Source organism: Panthera pardus, unplaced genomic scaffold, assembly GCF_024362965.1.
Source record: "Panthera pardus isolate Hobbes unplaced genomic scaffold, ASM2436296v1 HiC_scaffold_4, whole genome shotgun sequence".
NCBI classification, from domain to species: Eukaryota; Metazoa; Chordata; class Mammalia; order Carnivora; family Felidae; genus Panthera; species Panthera pardus.
Genome location: NW_026526969.1, coordinates 11,101,584 through 11,119,422, shown reverse-complemented (window position 1 = coordinate 11,119,422; position 17,839 = coordinate 11,101,584). Strand labels below are relative to the sequence as shown.

Below are 17,839 nucleotides of genomic sequence, written 5' to 3'. Positions count from 1 at the left end.
GGACTGGAGCTATCTTTGTGACAAGAGTAACAATAAGTTAGCTCTATATTAACTATAAAATAACACTTAAAAAATAGATAATGCACTATTCAGGTTATCTGTTTCTTCTTGAGTAAATTTTGGAAGTTTGTGTTATTGAAGGAATTTGTCCATTTCATAGAAATTTATTAGCATATGGCTGTGCATAATATTCTCTTGTTATTCTCTTAATCCATATTATAGGAGATCTATAGTGATGTTCCCTGTTTCTTCTGGTATCCGTACTTTGTGTTTTCTCTTTTTTTCTTCAGTCCTGGCTAGAGATGTAGCCATGTCATGAAAATTCTGTAAGAGCCAGTTTTAGTGCTATTCATTTTCTCTTGATGGTTTTGAGTTTTTAATTTGATACCTGCTCTTTGTTATTATTTTCCTTCTACGTGCTTCAGGTTTACTATGCTCTTCTCCTTGAGTTGTAGTATGGAAGTTTTATTGATTTGAGACATTTCTTCTTTTCTAATACAAACATTTAATACTAAAATTTTTTCTCCTAACACTGCTTTATCTGTATTCCATTAATTCTGATATGCTTTTAACTTTTGTTCAGTTCAAATATTTTCTAATTTCCCTTTTGAATATAAATTATTTTGACTTCCTCTTTTGAATATAAATTATTTTGATGTATATTGCTTAATTTCCAAATGTTTGGAGACTTTTTCCAGATTTCTTTCTGTTATTGATTTTTTGTTTAATTCTATTGTGATCAGAGAACATACTTTGCGTTCTTTACACACTTATTACATTTCTTTTAAATACGTTGTGGTTTATTTTATGGCCCAGAATATGGTCTTTTTCAGTGAATGTTATGTGCATTTCTGCTTTTGTTGAAATGAGTATTCTGTGGATGCCAATTAGATCAAGTTGGTTGGTAGTGTTGTTCTTTATCACATTTCTTCTATAGCACATTACTCTTTTCTGTCTACTTTTTCTACCCATTTCTCAGAGGAGAGTGTTGAAGTGTCCAAATATAATTGTAGATTTGTCTATTTCTTCCAAATCTATCAATTTTTGTTTTATATATTTTAAGGCTCTGTTGTTACATGTAGGATTGTTATGTCTTCTTGGTGAGTTGACCCTTTTTATCATTTGTAATGTCCCTCTTTAGCCCTGATAATTTCTATTCCTCTGAAGTCTTTTCTGATAGGAATAAAGCTACCCCAGGTTTCTTTTTAGTTTTTAATTGTGGTAAAACACACAGAACACAAAACTTACCATCTTCACCATTCTTAAGTGTCCAATTCAGGGGCATTAAGCACATTCACACTGTTGTGAATCACCTCCATCCATCTCCAGAACTCTTCATCTTCCCAAACTGAGACTCTGTCCCCATTAAACACTCACTCCCCGTAACCCCTTCCCCCACCCCCGCCACTGGCTTATATCACTTAGCATAATGTCTTCAACAGACACAATGGGATGAATGAATAAACAAATGGATGATGATATAAACATACAATGGAATATAATTTAGTCTTTAAAAGGCAGGACATTCTGTGAGGTGCCTGGGTGGCTCAGTCGGTTAAGCGTCTGACTTCGGCTCAGGTCATGATCTCGCTGTTCGCGGGTTCGAGCCCTACGTCGGGCTCTGTGCTGACAGCTCGGAGCCTGGAGCCTGCTTCGGATTCTGTGTCTCCTTCTCTCTCTGCCCCTCCCCTGCTCGCACTCTGTCTCTCAAAAAGAAATAAATGCAAATTAAAAAAATTTTTTAAAAGAAGGACATTCTGACGCATACTATAAGATGGATGAAACTTGAAGACATTATGCTTAAGTGAAATACGCCAGTTGCAAAAGGACAAATACTATATAATTCCACTTATATGAGGTACCTAAAGGAGTCAGATTCAAAGGGACCAAAAATAGATGGTGGGTGACAGGCAGGGGATTCTTTGTCCCTTCAAATGAATTATTGTTATGATCTATTATCTGAATTTTAAATGGATTCAGGTAAAAAGAGAAAATATTTTGAGCATTCCTCATGGAAATTTGCTTTCTTTTCAGAATGGCTTTGGAACACATTCATGGTTTCTAAAGAGAATCCCCAACTCCCAGTACCCTTTGAGAAATGAATACATAGGAGAGTTTGTAAATGGATATCGTCATGGCCATGGAAAATTTTACTATGCCAGTGGAGCCATGTATGAGGGACAATGGGTCTCCAATAAAAAACACGGCATGGTGAGTGCACATGTGTGAAGAGTACATTTTAAAGAGTCTGTAAAGCAACTAAAATACAGTACAAGGAGTGTCATTCTCTGGTAAAGTGCATCATCCATTTTTGCATAGGATAACCTACTGTCTTATTAAGATAACTATACAAATTTTAAAATAATTTCCAACATATCATCAATATCTAAAAGTGTGTTTAGAAGTTATTTAGTTGGTTTATGTTATGTACATGTGTGTGTGTGAGGGTGGTTTTGGTCACAAGTAATGGAATATCTAGCTTAATAATCTGTAAGTGTTAAGGAATGAGGGGATTTGGGGGCACCTGGGGGGCTCAGTCAGTTAAGCGTCCGACTCTTGGTTTCGGCTCGGGTCATGATCTCACGGTTCGTGGCATTGAGCTCTACCTCGGGCTCTGCGCTGATGGTGTGGAGCCTGCTTGGGATTCTCTCTCTCCCTCTCCCCCTCCCCCATGCTCATGCGCGCTCTCTCTCTCTTTCAAAATAAATATATTTTTTTAAAAAAGAAGTGGGTTGCAAGGTTGCTTTGATCCAGCAACTCAGCGATGTTGAGGGTGTTCTTCCTCTCCCCAGGAGACGTCTCCTGCCATGCTGTCAGCTTCACTCTTATGCTGCCCCTCCCTCATGACCATAAGTTGCTGTGGCTCCAGGCTTCATATCCACATACACACTAAGTAGAAGGAGAGAAGAAGCTCTTTCCCAGGAAGCTTTCCACAGATGTCTTTAGTTTGGTTGAGCTGACTTGGGTCATGTGCTTACCTCTCAATCAGACTGACTATTGGCCTGGGTTGGACAGATCCCAGGAGAGCCCCTCTTTGGTGATAGGCACTCTGCTGGTCACTAGCATGGTTTGATAAGATACCTTCTGTGACCTAGGGGTAATTGGAGAGAGCTCGTGGGACAGATGGGAAAGGAAGAGAAGGAAGAGAGAGGACTTACAGTAATGTGAGACTCTAGGAGCCTGATTCTATGTGGGCTAAGTACATATTAAAAAAAAAGTTTTTTTAATATTTATTTATTTTTGAAAGAGAGAGAGTGTGAGAGGGGGAGGGGCAGAGAGAAAGGGAGACACAGAATCCGAAGCAGGCTCCAGGCTCTGAGCTGTCAACACAGAGCCTGACGTGGGGCTCGAACCCACAGACCACGAGATCATGACCTGAGCTGAAGTCAGAAGCTGACTGGGCCACCCAGGCACCCTGGGCTAAGGGCATATCTTAAAAACAAACAAAAAAACTCCAAACCTTTGAAAAAGATACAGATGCACATTACCAGTGGTTTTCCTGAACTGTCAATCTCTCTCTGTCTGCAGGGCCGATTAACGTTCAAGAATGGGCGTGTGTATGATGGCCCATTTTCCAACGACCACATAGTGGAGTTTCCAAATCTTGAAGCTGAGTTCTTAAGTCACCTGGATGGGTCTTCAGAATCTTCCTTCAGGAGCTGGTGCCAGGGATCCTCCATCAGTGCTGGTAGGGGTGTTCTCCTGTCAGCTGCACACAAATTAACCTGTATTATCTACAGAATCCACTCATCGAAATACACCCACTACTTTAGAAAACAAGTTTCGGGGCGCCTGGGTGGCTCAGTCGGTTGAGGGTCCGACTTCAGCTCAGGTCATGATCTCACGGTCCGTGAGTTTGAGCCCCGTGTTGGGCTCTGTGCCGACAGCTCCGAGCCTGGAGCCTGCTTCAGATTCTGTGTCTCCCTCTCTCTCTGACCCTCCCCCGTTCATGCTCTGTCTCTCTCTGTCTCAAAAACTAAATAAATATTAAAAAAAAAATTAAAAAAAAAAAAGAAAGAAAACAGAAGTTTCCTGAGAGAAACTGCTTTCTTTAAAAAAATTTTTTTGGGGGCGCCTGGGTGGCTCAGTTGGTTAAGCGGCCGACTTCAGCTCAGGTCATGATCTCACGGTCCGTGAGTTTGAGCCCCGAGTCGGGCTCTGTGCTGACAGCTCAGAGCCTGGAGCCTGTTTCGGATTCTGTGTCTCCCTCTCTCTCTGACCCTCCCCCTTTCATGCTGTCTCTCCCTGTCTCAAAAATAAATAAACGTTAAAAAAATTTTTAAAGTATTTTTTTTACATTTATTTATTTTTGAGAGACAGAGAGAGACAGAGCGTGAGCAGGGGAGAGACAGAGAGAGGAGACACAGAATCCCAAGCAGGCACCAGGCTCTGAGTTGTCAGCACAGAGCCTAACACGGGGCTCAAACCCATGAACCATGAGATCATGACCTGAACTGAAGTCAGATGCTCAACCGACTGAGCCACCCAGACACCCCAAAACTGTTTTCTTAATAGGTTTTTTGAATACTCTTGTGTCCTACTTTGATGGAAAATCTTTTTTATTTATTTATTTTTTTTTAATTTTCGAGAGAGCAGATGTGTGAGTAGGGGAGAGGGGCAGAAGGAGAGAGAATATTAAGCAGGCTCCACGCTCAGTGTGGACCCTGACACAGGGCTCGATCCCATGACCCTGAGATCATGACCCGAGCCGAAATCAAGAGTTGGATGCTCAATTGACTGACGCACCCAGGTGCCCCGGTGGAAAATCATTTTGACATAACATTGAAAAATTTTTTTTTAACTTCCAAAATCATTTTATTTTTTTCCAAAAGCATTTTAATTTACTAGTTGAAATAACATTGAAAATTTTTAACCTTGGTTTTCACAATTATCCCCTCTGTCTGCCTTTATTTGCTAGAAATTATCAGAAAGCTTGATGGCAGTGAAAGTAATTCTGTGTTAGGGTCGAGCATTGAGCTGAATCTAAGTTTTTTGCTGAATATGTACCCCAAGGAACACCAAGCAGAGGAAAAGAAGCAGGTAAAAGCCTTTTGTATTGTTATGCATTTACGTTTTAGGCTTAAATATTAATAGTCTCCAGAGTCTTGGAAACATACAGCTGACGGTGGATCTCCTGTGTCAAGTGTCTTTTACAGGCCTGATAGATGCTTCATGTACCGTCCCATTTAATTTGCACGGCAAACTTAGCGAACAGGCTTTGTGAGAAAACAGAAGGCCAGATAGAGGGACTCAGCGAGTTAACTACTGCCTCAGAGCCCACAAGGCTAAAGTTAACCCTCACCCCCAGCTTGGTCTGAAGGCCAAGGCTGTGGCCACCCCACTCCACAGGACATGAATTCCGCTGTGCGTCATTATGGGCTGCTGGGATTCAAAAGAACTCGAAACCCTTAGAAATCATTACAACTTTAGAAATCCACAGAGCCAGAGAAAATTCTGTGTTCCCAGACCTCATTTGATTAACATCTGGAAAATCACATCCACCAAATGACACGTTAGCATCGTGATTCCTGCTTTGGCTGGGGCTTGGTGTGAGTCTTCCGTGAAACCATGGATGAAGATGTTTGCAACACGCGCACCACTGGTGCCTCGAAATTGCAAGGCGTCCTTGCCCCTTTGCCCTGCCTCGTTCTGGCCTCCTCTGGTCCCGGTTCTGTGGGTCTCAAAGTGGTGACTGTCCACTCCCATCCTCCTTTCTTCTCCCGGCCAGCGTCGTAATTCGGTCTCCTGGTATTACTCGCTTCATCTGCTGTCAGACTGTCGTTAAAAACAAGAACTCCTGTGACTTTCTCGAGTTACAAAAATGGTACACAACACCTGTAGAAAATTTAGAAAATGCAGATAAGAAAAAGTAAAACAGAATCTTCACCCAGACAAATGTGGTGACCACTTTTCCAGTTTTGCTCTGAGCAAACATAACTAGAATTGGGAGAATTCTGCTCCTATAATGTCTGCTCATGTGTATTTAATAATAGCCATTCAATGTTCTCCTACAATATCATTTTTAGATGAATAAACATCCATTGATACACGCAAAAAGGAGAGATTTTCTTATATTATTTTTTTGTGTTTTATGTACATATCATTCACTTTCCACTTTGGAGTTCTTTCCATGTCAACACAGGTAGGTCTTTTAAAAATTACAGATTTGGGGGTGCCTGGGTGGCTTAGTCACTTAAGCTCCCGACTTCGACTCGGGTCGTGATCTCACAATCTGTGAGTTCAAGCCCCACATCAGGCTCTGTGCTGACAGCTCAGAGCCTGGAGCCTGCTTTGGATTCTGTATCTCCCTCTCTCTCTCTGCCCCTCCCTTGCTCATACTCTGTCTCTGTCTCTCTCTCAAAAATAAGTAAACGTTAATTGAAAAAAATATGGATTTAAAATCTATCTTACCTCATAATTACAAAAGAAGTGTAGGATCTAGAAAGTGAAAAAATTGTGTAACTCAGTTCTTAGAAATGCCTCCAAAAGTGTTTTCTTATAGTTTTTTTTTTTTTTTAATTTTAGAGAGTGTGAGCGGGGGAGGGGGGTTGGAGGGAGAGGGAGGGAGAGAATCTTAGGCTCCCCGCCCAGCGTAGATTGCCAATGGGGCTTGAACCCAAAGCCACGAGATCATGACCTGAGCCAAAACCAAGACTTGGACGCTTGACTGACTGAGCCACCCGGTCTCTCCCGATAACAGCACATTTTTTAATGTTATTCAGAAATTGCATTTTATTGACCTGGGGATGAGCAGGGAAAATACAACATTTGCTGAGCCCTCATAGTGGTCAATGGTAAATGCTATTACTTCACTTGTATTATCTCATTTAATTTATAAAGCAGGTGTTGTCTCTCTTTTGTTCTTATTAGGTAAGATTAAGACGTGCATGGCTTTCTCTTTGTAGGTGGAATATGCTGTCTTAAGAAATATTACAGAATTAAGAAGAATCTATAGCTTCTACAGCAGCCTAGGATGTGATCGCTCTCTGGATAACACCTTTCTGATGACAAAGCTTCACTTCTGGAGGTTTCTAAAAGATTGCAAATTTCATCACCATAATATAACTCTTGCTGATATGGACAGGGTATTAAGCGGTGAGTGTCCCGGTCCTTCAGGTCTTTTGGGTTAAAGATTGGTGTGACATGTCACCGTGAAACCAGTCAGGAAATGTGGAGGGAGTGACGAAGGCAAATCCCGGGAGACACGTTCCAGAAATCAACACACCATCTTCTCAAGGTGCTTCAAATGTACCTGAGACACTCTCGTGAAATAATGGCAACGGTAAAAGACCATCTACAGCAGGGCCTGTGAGCCAGGGCCAGCCCCCTGCCTGTTCTTATAAATAAAGTTTTATTGGAACACAGCCATGTCCATTTCCTCATGCATTGTCTGTGGCTGTTTTTGCCCCGTCATGTCAGAACTGAGGGGTTGTGGCCCGCAAAACCTAAAGATATTTACCGTGTGGCTCTTGGCAGAAAAGTTTGCCTGCCTCTGATCTGTAGTTTAAAACAACCCAGTAAATTGTGAGGTCCGAAGCAGAGAGGATCAGGGAGGGCCAGTAGCCGAGAAAACACTGGACGTGGGCTCGGGCTTGATTTCAAATTAGAAAGTTCATGGCGATAGATTTAACAACTTTGAAGGTTCTGTTCCTTTCAGCCGGATTCTGGGAAGCAGGCCTTGACAACCTCAAATTATCTACTGGGAAAACAAAATATCAGGACTGACACTTATTTACTTGAAATGTAAGTGTCGGACACAGATTTTGAGTCCATTTAGAGTCAGAGTCACCCTTAGAATCAAATGTGGCTCCGACCACGCCAAACTCCGAAAGACACTGGGACAGGGTCTCTTGCAACTTTCCTGAAAAGTGACTAGGTCTTTCGTGCGGTACTTAAGTTTTAGGTGGGTGTGTTTACGCTGTTCATAGTATTCACTACGAGAAAAGGTACTCTGTCACACTCACTTCTTTGACTTGTATACCAGGAGCAAATAAAATAGAAGGTTTTAGAAAATACGAGGCATCAAGAATGCAGTCTTGACATTTGCAACCAACGCGGATGGACCTTGAGGGTGTTATGCTAAGTGAAATAAGAGACAAATAGCATAGGATCTTGCTTGTATGTTAAATCTGAAAAAACAAAGAAGGGGCACCTGGGTGGCCCAGTGGTTTAAGCATCCACCTCTTGATTCCGGGTCAGGTCATGATCTCATGGTTCGTGGGACCGAGTTCCTTGTGGGGCTCTGTGCGGACAGCTCAGATCTGGCTTGGGATTCTCCCTCTCCCACTCTCTCTCTCTGCTCCTCTTCCACTTGAAGCTCTCTCAAAGTAAATAATGAAATATTAAAAATAATTAAATAAAAATTAAAGAACACAGAAACAAGCTCACAGATACAGAGAACAGAGTAGTGGTTGCCAGAGGGGAGGGATCGAAGAGATGGGTGAAGGGGGTCAAAAGGTATAAACTTCCAGCTACAAAATAAGTCATGGGGATGTAACGTGCGGCATGGTGACTATAGTTAAAAATAAGGTTATTTAAAAGTTGCTAAGAAGGTCAATCTTAAAAGTCCTCACCGCCAGAATAAAGGAGAAATTTTTGTAACTACGTAGGCGAAGGGTGTCAACCAGTCTTACTGTGGCGGTCATGTTGCAGCACCTAGTGAATGGCGTCGTACACGGGAAACTAATACAACGTTATACGTCAGTTCTACCTCGATTAAAAACAAAGTGCTAGGCATCCTTTCCAATTTCCTTTATTGTAGCCAATAATGACATTCCGGTTGAAGAAATTCATTCTCCATTTACAACAATACTTTTGAGAACATTTCTGAATTACCTCCTGCAATTGGCTTACCACATCCATCACAAAGAATTCCAGTAAGTACCACTTCTGAAGCTCGGAGAGGGCATGGGAGACCTAATCAGTCCTGAGCTGCAGTGGTGCCCACTTTTCTTTGACGTGTGTTACTACTTTTACATACTCCCGAAGGGAAGGGCCAGAAACAAAAGCGTTTCACAAATATTAACCACAAAACCATCGGATGCCAGATTACACTTCTGAAGCCCCTTCCGAGGTGAGTCGTGTTTCAATGTTGAAACTTGCTCTCAGGGTTTTGATCAGAAATAGTCAACACTAGCCCTTCCTCAGGCCCGAATTTCCCCATCTTTCTCAGATGGGGAATAATAAATTGATTGATCCCCTGTCAGAGAAAAATTGATCCCCTGTCTTTTTTTATTTGGAAATAAGTTTTCCAGGAGTGTTGCCATGTTAGTACTTGAGTTCCTACACACCCTTAACAATGACATTGTACACGACCACGATGCACCTGTGGAAGTTAAGAAATTAACGTTGGTATAATACCATTAACTAAGTCATGGACATTATTAGGGTTTCCCGGGTTTTCCCAATAATGTCCCTTTTCTGATCCATGTTCCTTGCGTTTAGTTGTCTCCTATCTCCTTGGTCCCTACAACCTGTGATAATTTGTCAGCCTTTGTCTTTTATGGCCTTGACGCTTTGGAAAACTCTTGGTCAGTTATCTTGTAAAATGTCCCTTGATTTTGGTCTGCTGATATATTTTTCATCATTGCCCTGAGGCTTGCTTGGGTTTGGGGCAAGAACGGCACAGAGGTGAAATACCCTTGGCAGCCCATCACATCAGGGGGACATGGTGTTGATCTGTCTTGGTACTGGTGACGTTAGTCCCGATCACTCAGTGACGGTGGCGGGAGGCACGACGCTCTACCATAAACCTACTGTGTCTCCCCTTCTGTACCTTCGTGGTTCGAAGCAAATGACTAAATCCACCCCACACTCAGGGAGAGAGGAATTAGGTTCTACCTGCTGGACAGAGAGGTGACTAGATCTTTCTCGTCAGAAACAGAAGCCCATCACTCTTTCTGTGTTTTACCAAACTGATGACTGAGAACATTCACCCAAATGCCGGCCGCGTAAAAGGTAAATACAAAACCAGCAGCCTTATATTGACTGTCGCTTCTTTTTCCAAAATGTAGCTGTGTAATCCTTTTTTGACGGTTTATCGTTGCATTATGTTTTTAGGCAATTTATTCAGTGGGCAACAGCGGACGCTCTATTCCATCAGCCACATCAACAAGAGCTGGGAGATTTACACGGTTTACTGCAGACCGCACGCGGCTCCTCCCCACGAGCCATCCATGAAGGTGCGACACTTCCTCTGGATGTTGAAAGTAAGTGCTCGTGACCGAGACTGGTTTCACATATATATATTTTTTTTAATTTTTTTTAACGTTTTTATTTATTTTTGAGACCGAGAGAGACAGAGCATGAACAGGGGAGGGGCAGAGAGAGAGAGGGAGAGACACAGAATCTGAAACAGGCTCCAGGCTCTGAGCGGTCAGCACAGAGCCCAACGCGGGGCTCAAACTCACGGACCGTGAGATCATGAGCTGAGCCGAAGTCGGACGCTCCACTGACTGAGCCACGCAGGCGCCCCAAGACTGGTTTCATATTAACAGGCATTTGGGTTTTCATTAAAGAAAGGCAACGTGTTCTAGAAACGACACACGCATCGTGAGATCCAGGATGGGTTTCCATAGCCAACGAATGTTTACTGGGCCCCTTTGGGCAGAAGCGAGTAATTCCGGGGTCTGGGAACACTGGCTCCACGTGCTTCCTTCCCAGTGAGGGAAGGACCCAGGCGACGGGGCCACAGTGTCTTTGCTAACGCAGACCTTGCCGTGTAAGAGAAGACGGAGTGGGGAGGGACGCCAGTGTCATTGACAAAAATTATTATTCATCAGAAAGTAACTTAAAGGAGTTATTAGTTTAAAAGTTAGTGAGAACACCTAGTTTAACAGTATTCTCATGCCAACTTTTGGTAGTTTTTGTTTGAATTCACGCCTGTGGGAAGTTAAATGATAAAACGGGAAGGGTCGAATACTAACAGGGAATAGGGAAAAGTCTAAGGGTGTCGTATGTATACGAAAACCTGACAGCAGCCTGGTGTCTAATACAGGAAAACAGCTTTTGGGAATAGGTGAGCTTTGGCGGGTATCGTACCAGCTGTTCGTTCACTCCCCCGTTTCTTCATGGCCCCTTACTGAAGACACGAGGTCAGCTGTCCCTCTGAATTGGTCACACATCCGCTTCGGGCTGGCTGCATCCTATCAGAGTTGATTACCCTGTTCTACTTTTCCCCGTATTTCCACTAAAGCAGGACAGTTAGAGGCTTGTATGGATTCGGGTTTTTTTCTTGCCCGGACAAAAGCCACGGGTGGTTCTGTGTACTTCCTATCACCTTGCCTCAGGAATGTTCCCTTTTAGCGATGTTCAGACGGACCAGTGGTGTCAGCACGATCCTTCCATTAAAACCTAGGAGCCTTGGGGCACCTGGGTGGCTTAGTCTGTTAAGCGTCCGACTTCAGCCTAGGTCATGATCTCGTGGTTCATGAGTTCAAGCCCCACGTGGGGCCCTATGCTGACAGCTCAGAACCTGGAGCCTGCTTTTGAGTATGTGTCTCCCTCACACTCTGTTTCTCTCTCTCAAAGATAAATAAACATTAAAAAAAAAAAAAAGAACGTGGAACCTGGTTTGCATGGTGCTTAGGACGGAGTGGAGGGAGGGCCAGCATGGAGCCAGCCCTTATGAGGTGCACGTTCTCCTAATCCTGAAAAGCAGCACTGACCTTAGTGAAAATGGTGTTTTCTGGGCTGAATGCTCTCTGGTTCAGTATCTCAGAAAGCAAACCTGTTTTCAGCTTTGACGCAGATAGGGTCTTCACCTAGACTTTCAGCGAGACTTCGTGTGTTCAGCCCTACCTGGAGTGTTACTTCCAGAGGGGTCTCCGTCCTGAGTGCCCACGGCATCCCGGGTTCCTCGGTCCCCCGTCCAGCATTTCCCCACCTGTGTAGCTGGGTTGATATCTCATGTCCGGATCATCATACCCTCCATCCTGTGTTTATGCTTTTTTTTTTTTAAGTTTATTTATTTATTTTGAGAGAGACAGAGACAGTGCAAGTCGGGGAGGGGCAGAGAGAAAGGGAGAGAGAGAATCCCGAGCAGGCTCTGCGCTGTCAGCCCTGGGTTTGATCCCTCAAACAGTGAGGTCATGAACTCAAGATCAAGAGTCGAACACTTAACCAACTGTGCTACCTGGGCACCCCTGTGTTTATGCTTCTAAAAACACTTTCCTTGCAGAGGGATTAGGGTAGGTCTAGAGAGGTAAATATCAGTGTTAATCTAGAATGCTTTTCAAAAGGGTCGGTTTCAAAGATACTCATTTCTAGAACACCTCCTTAAAATGTTATATGGATATAAATTGACATTAAAAATATGTAACTATCAGGGTGCCTGGGTGGCTCAGTCAGTTAAGGGTCTGACTTCGGCTCAGGTCATGATCTCACGGTCTGTGTGTTCGAGCCCCACGTCAGGCTCTGTGCCGACAGCTCAGAGCCTGGAGCCTGCTTCAGATTCCGTGTCTCCCTCTCTCTGTCCCTTCCCCGTTCATGCTCTGTCTCTCTCTCTCTCTGTCTCTCAATAATAAATAAACGTTAAAAAAACTTTTTTTAAAATATGTAACTATCTGTAATTATAGGCAATTATAGTTGAATCGGTTGTTTCTTTTACAGGACTTTAAAATGATAAATAAAGAATTGACACCAGCCAAATTTGTGGAGGTCATCGCAGAGGATAATCCTTTCATGCATGATGGCATTGACAGCAACTTTGAACTTGAGGTTTGTCAAGAGGTGTCACAAATAGAGCAGATACAATCCAAGAACCAAGATTAGACTGAAAGGCATTCTGACCCCAATATGTAAATATGTGTAGGGCTCTACACATGTGTATATATACATACATGTGTGTATATCCATGTGTATCTATGTAGCTATATCTCCTTGATTATATTAGAAAACTAGAGTTAATATAAAAAAGAATATTTCAGATATCAGGAAGTGAAATCAAAAGAATATAAAACTATAGTTGATCCTTGAACAGCACCAGAGTTGGGGATGCTGACACCCCCACGCAGTCAGAAATTCAGGGATAACTTCAGACTCCCCCAGAACTTAACCTGCCTGCCGTGGACTGGAAGCCTTACCGATCACATACACAGGCGATTAATACATATTTTGTATTATACGCTGTATTCTTACAATAAAGTAAGCCAGAGAAAAGAAAACGCTAAGAAAATCATCAAGGAAGAGAGAATACATTTTACACCGCTGTCCTGTATGTGTCGGAAAAGATGTATATGTAAGCGGTCCCACGGGGTTCAAACCTGTGTTGTTCAAGGGTCAGCTGTAGGATGCTGTTTCTTGGAGAATTTAGCGATTTAATACACGTGTATGTTTCTCTGGCGGGCCATGTGTCTCCTCCAGTGAATTAGGTGTATCTTTGGTTTTCAGCGCTCCTTGCCGAGGGGCGAGTCTCCCTCCCCAGGCTCGGTCTTTGCTTCTGCAAACGGAAGTGGGGCAACTAGTTGATGTGTTTTCGGTATACGCCATACCTCCCGCCACGAGTGTCTACTCCGTGCATTTGTGTCTCATGGACACGTCCTAAAGGTGGGGTCCATGTGGCTCCCTCCACTCGGCTGTAACCATTTGTGTTCAGGTCACCAGGGTTCCCACGATGGCCCACCTAGGGGTCCTGCCCAGTACACACCAGTCCATGGCCCTGCCATGGCCCCCGAAACGCGGTCTCTCCCACCTCCAACACGTTCTTCCCTCCATGTCCCAGGTCTTCCCCTTCCCTCACCGCCGGCTCCTTTCCAGCTTCTTCGCAGGTTCCTCCTCTTCTGCCACACTCAAGTCCAAGTGCCCTGGACTCAGTCCGGGGTCCTCTCATCTCATGATCTTAAGTGCCACCTTTCTGAAGACAAGGCCACAGTTGGTGTCTCCAACCCAAACCACGCTCCCTAGCCCCAGACGGCCTGAGTCGGAGTGGCCCCTCATGCTCCCCATAGCCCAGAATGTCCCACACCCCAAACGTGTGATCTCGGTCTTCCGCCAGCGTACCTCAGCCTCCCGTGAGTGGGGCGCTGATGGCCTCAGCCCTTCCGTTGTCAGGGCATTGTCACAACGACTCCTTCCTCTCCTACCCCACATTCACATCTTCAGGAGATCCACCTGAAGAATGGATCCAGAATATGGCACCTTCCGCGCCGGCTGAGCCGCCGACGGTCCCCTGGAAAGCTGCAGTGGCTCCTAACTCATCTTTTGCATTTGTCTCTTACCTTCCTACCCCCCGGGGCAGCAATCAGGTCACGTCCCTCCTCTGCTCACACCCCCAGGCTTCCCATCTTAGGCGGAGTAAAGGCCCTCAAGACGCTGATGGCTCCATCTTTCTGAGTCCTTGTCTGACCGCTGAGTCCCAGCTGCCTCTGTGCTGTCCCCTGAACACACCTGTCAGGCTCCTACCTCAGAACGTTTGAACTTGCTAACCCCACCCCACCGTTTCGGGGGGGCTTGAATAACAGAAAAGTACTGCCTGCAGTTCTGAAAGCGAGTCGTCAGAAATAAGGTAGAACTGGTTCCGTCTGGGGCTGTGGGAAAGGCCTCTCCCCTTGGCTCGTAGACGGCCATCTTCTCCCCGTGTCTCTTCACGTTGTCTTCCCACTATGGGTCTGTGTCGGTGTCCAAATCTCCCTCTTATAAGGACAGTGGCCATGCTGGATTGGGTCCCCCACCCTCATGATCTCATTTTAACTTGATCTGTAAAGACATCATCACCAGGGATGCCTAGGTGGCTTGGTTGAGAATCCAACTTCGGCTCAGGTCTTGATCTCATGGCTTGTGGGTTTGAGCCCCATGTCAGGCTCTGTGCTGACGGCTCGGAGCCTGGAGCCTGCTTCAGATTCTGTGTCTCCCTCTCTCTCTGCCCCTCCCCTGCTCGCACTCTGTCTCTCTCAAAAATAAACATAAATTTTTTTTGATAAAAATAAAAATTTTAAAAAGGCATTATTACCAAATAAGGTCACATTCTGAGGTTTTGGGGGTTAGGACTCCCCACTCTTTTTTTGGGAGACACAGTTCAGCCCAAAAGAGTCTTCCCTCTCGCCTCCCCGCCCCACTCCTTGAAATTCATGTCCTCTTATGTATAAAATACACTCACCACATCCCAGCGTCCCCAGAGGGCTTTGTCATTCCAGCATCAGTGCTGTGTGAACTTCTCACCTGCCTCTGTGTTACTTCTACCTTGTGATGCTTGTGAGTTGCCTTCGGATCTTATCCAACCTGTGAGAAAAACTTCATCTTGAACAAAATCTTTAGGCTGTTTTCTACAAACTGACAAGCAAACACATAAGCCAGGACCCACGGAGTTGGCTAGGATTGCAAATCTAAGGCAAGATTTTATCCGTCTGATGTTTTACGGAACAGCCAGGTGGCATGGTGTTGTCTTCAGAGTTTGCTCTCTGCTGGGAAAGATGTGGGAGTAGCATGAGCAGAACAGCTAATAAGAACGCAAACCCCTTCTTGTAGGTCCTGCTTCCAAGGTGGATGTTTGGTGTCACCTCAAGACCGGTGACAGTAGGTGCCTGGGTAGGGCAAGGACCTGCTGGCCTGTGCTTTTGCTTAATAGTTACAGGGGCGCCTGGGTGGCTCAGTCAGTTAAGCGTCCGACTTCGGCTCAAGTCGTGAACTTGCAGTTCGTGAGTTCGAGCCCCGCATCAGGCTCTGTGCTGACAGCTCGGAGCCTGGAGCCTGGAGCCTGGAGCCTGCTTTGGATTCTGTGTGTGTCTCTCTCTCTGCCCCTCCCCTACTTGTGACCACTCTGAAAAATATGTAAACAAACATTAAAAAAAAAAAAAATAACAGCTACAAATCCCAGCCATTAATGATTCAGCACTTGAGACAGGCCCTTCACGCCGATTATCTCCTCCGATCCTTGCGACAAAGCATATGGTATCGACCACGTCTTCTAGGTGAAGAGACTGAAGCTGAGTGAGGTTTAGCAACTCAGCAAATGGTAGAGCCTCTGCAAATAGGGGGTTGACATGTTGGTAGGACACTTGGGGAATTTGGCAGGTGGTGAGCAGGGGCAAGGTAGGGAGGGTCACAGGAAGAGTCAAATTAGGGCACAAGAGACTAAAAGTGTCCAGCCCTTGAACTAAGCAGATGTCTCATCTACCAGCTTGACCCATCCTCGGGTGGGTGTCAGCACACTCTTGGCCTAGGGGGCACTGCTGCTGAGCCTGGCGCCTCTGTTCAAATGAGCAGACCTGTTCCGGGTCAGACTCAAAGGGCCCCGGGTTCAGGACCAGCAGACATGACTGGTGGACGATCAGAGTCCAAGCAAGCCGTCCCCGCAGGCAGGTGCTGCCCAGGTGGGGGCAGGCCCGGGTGTCAGGTGCACACACAGTAGGGGTGGGTGTGGCTGCCAAGTGGGTTACACCTGCCCTTGTCACTTCGGTTCCTAGATGCCACTTCCCTCAATTTTTGTTCAAGAAAAAAGGAAACCCTTTTGAAAATGACTGTCCTCGGGGCACCAGGGCGGCTTAGTCAGTTGAGCATCCAACTGTGGCTCAGGTGATGACCTCACAGTCGATGGGTTCAAGCCCCACGTCAGGCTCTGTGCTGACGGCTCGGAGCCTGGAGCCTGCTTGGTATTCTGTATCTCCCTCTCTCCTTGTCCCTCCCTCACTTATGCTCTGTCTCTGTCTCTCAAAAATGAATAAATGTTAAAAAATAAAGAAAATGTCCTCGATTAGTGAATATAAAATAAAATGTTTCTAATAGAAAAGTGAGTTAACAAATCTACCAATAGAACACACAGTCTTTACTTTTAAATTTAAATTTAATTTATTTTTGAATGAGACAGAGCACGAGCAGGGGAGGGACAGAGTGAGAGGGAGACACAGAATCCGAAGCAGGCTCCAGGCTCTGAGCTGTCAGCACAGAGCCCGACGCGGGGCTCGAACTCACGAACCGTGAGATCATGACCTGAGCCAAAGTTGGATGCTTAACTGACTGAGCCACCCAGGCATCCCATGCATAGCCTTTTAAATATCATAGTTTTTATTTCCATTCGGTGTGCACCCACGACACTTGAGCGCTGAATGAAGTGGCTTTCTCTGGAGACAGAAGCCAACAGCCAGATGGATCACTGGTCCACCTCAGGGTGGGTCAGAATGAGTGAGCCCCTTTGTATGTTCTTATATTTCAGCTGGTCTTCCTGGAGTTCTTTGAAGCTCTCTTAAGCTTTGCACTCATCTCTGTTACTGACCAAATGACTAAATCCTACTTGAATTTTCTGAATGACGACTTGCCTGGAAACAAACACGGAAGCCCCCGTCAGGTAATAGTAGTTTAGAATCTACAGTGCGAGGAATGGTTTCATTCCAGAATGGCTAAGGTGCCATCAAAACCATCTTGGGCTTTTGTAACCTTTCAGGAAATAACGTTAAGACTGAAGAGAAGACGTAAAACCCCCTTTCACATTTTGAAAGAATGTGTCTTGCCTTTTTCTTTAAGTTAGGGAAAAACGTGTTCCCTGGTCGTGATCCAGGGGCGTAGGCTCCTAGCCACATTAGTGGAGATGTCCTACAAGAAGGTCAGCGTGGCCAATAAAACACTGGGCAGACCAGGAGGCTTAGAACGCCTGAGGTATTTTGTTACGCAGTGTGTTGTTATGCAGTCTGGCATTTACAAGAGTGGAGAGCCTGTCCCAGAGTGAAGTCGCTAAGAAATATCTCCTGAGTGTGCACGAGTTACCAGGTGGGTACCAGGATGGGGCCAGCTCACACGTCAGGCCTGCTGGACAGGAGACTCGACCGCAAGACCTCAGCGGATCAGGGCAGCTCCAGCAACCTACCAAAGGGTCCAGCGGCTGGGGCAGATTGACACAGACTGGTTTTGG

The 17,839-nt window shown here is 45.1% G+C and overlaps 1 protein-coding gene across 3 annotated transcripts in view; it reads left to right on the top strand.

Annotated features, from left to right (window-relative positions):
- The window catches only part of LOC109251205 (radial spoke head 10 homolog B-like), a 60,190-nt gene that overhangs the window by 20,733 nt on the left and 21,618 nt on the right, over positions 1-17,839 (top strand). For 2 of the 3 annotated variants that reach the window (XM_019422593.2, XM_019422590.2), the window contains exons 8-16: positions 2,035-2,211; positions 3,529-3,688; positions 4,919-5,040; positions 6,906-7,095; positions 8,762-8,876; positions 9,878-9,957; positions 10,060-10,208; positions 12,610-12,717; positions 17,147-17,278. In XM_019422593.2, coding sequence (XP_019278138.2) covers positions 2,035-2,211; positions 3,529-3,688; positions 4,919-5,040; positions 6,906-7,095; positions 8,762-8,876; positions 9,878-9,957; positions 10,060-10,208; positions 12,610-12,717; positions 17,147-17,278 — 1,233 coding nt within the window. The remainder of the gene's footprint in view (positions 1-2,034; positions 2,212-3,528; positions 3,689-4,918; positions 5,041-6,905; positions 7,096-8,761; positions 8,877-9,877; positions 9,958-10,059; positions 10,209-12,609; positions 12,718-17,146; positions 17,279-17,839) is intronic. The other variant, XM_019422591.2, reaches the window with a different exon arrangement.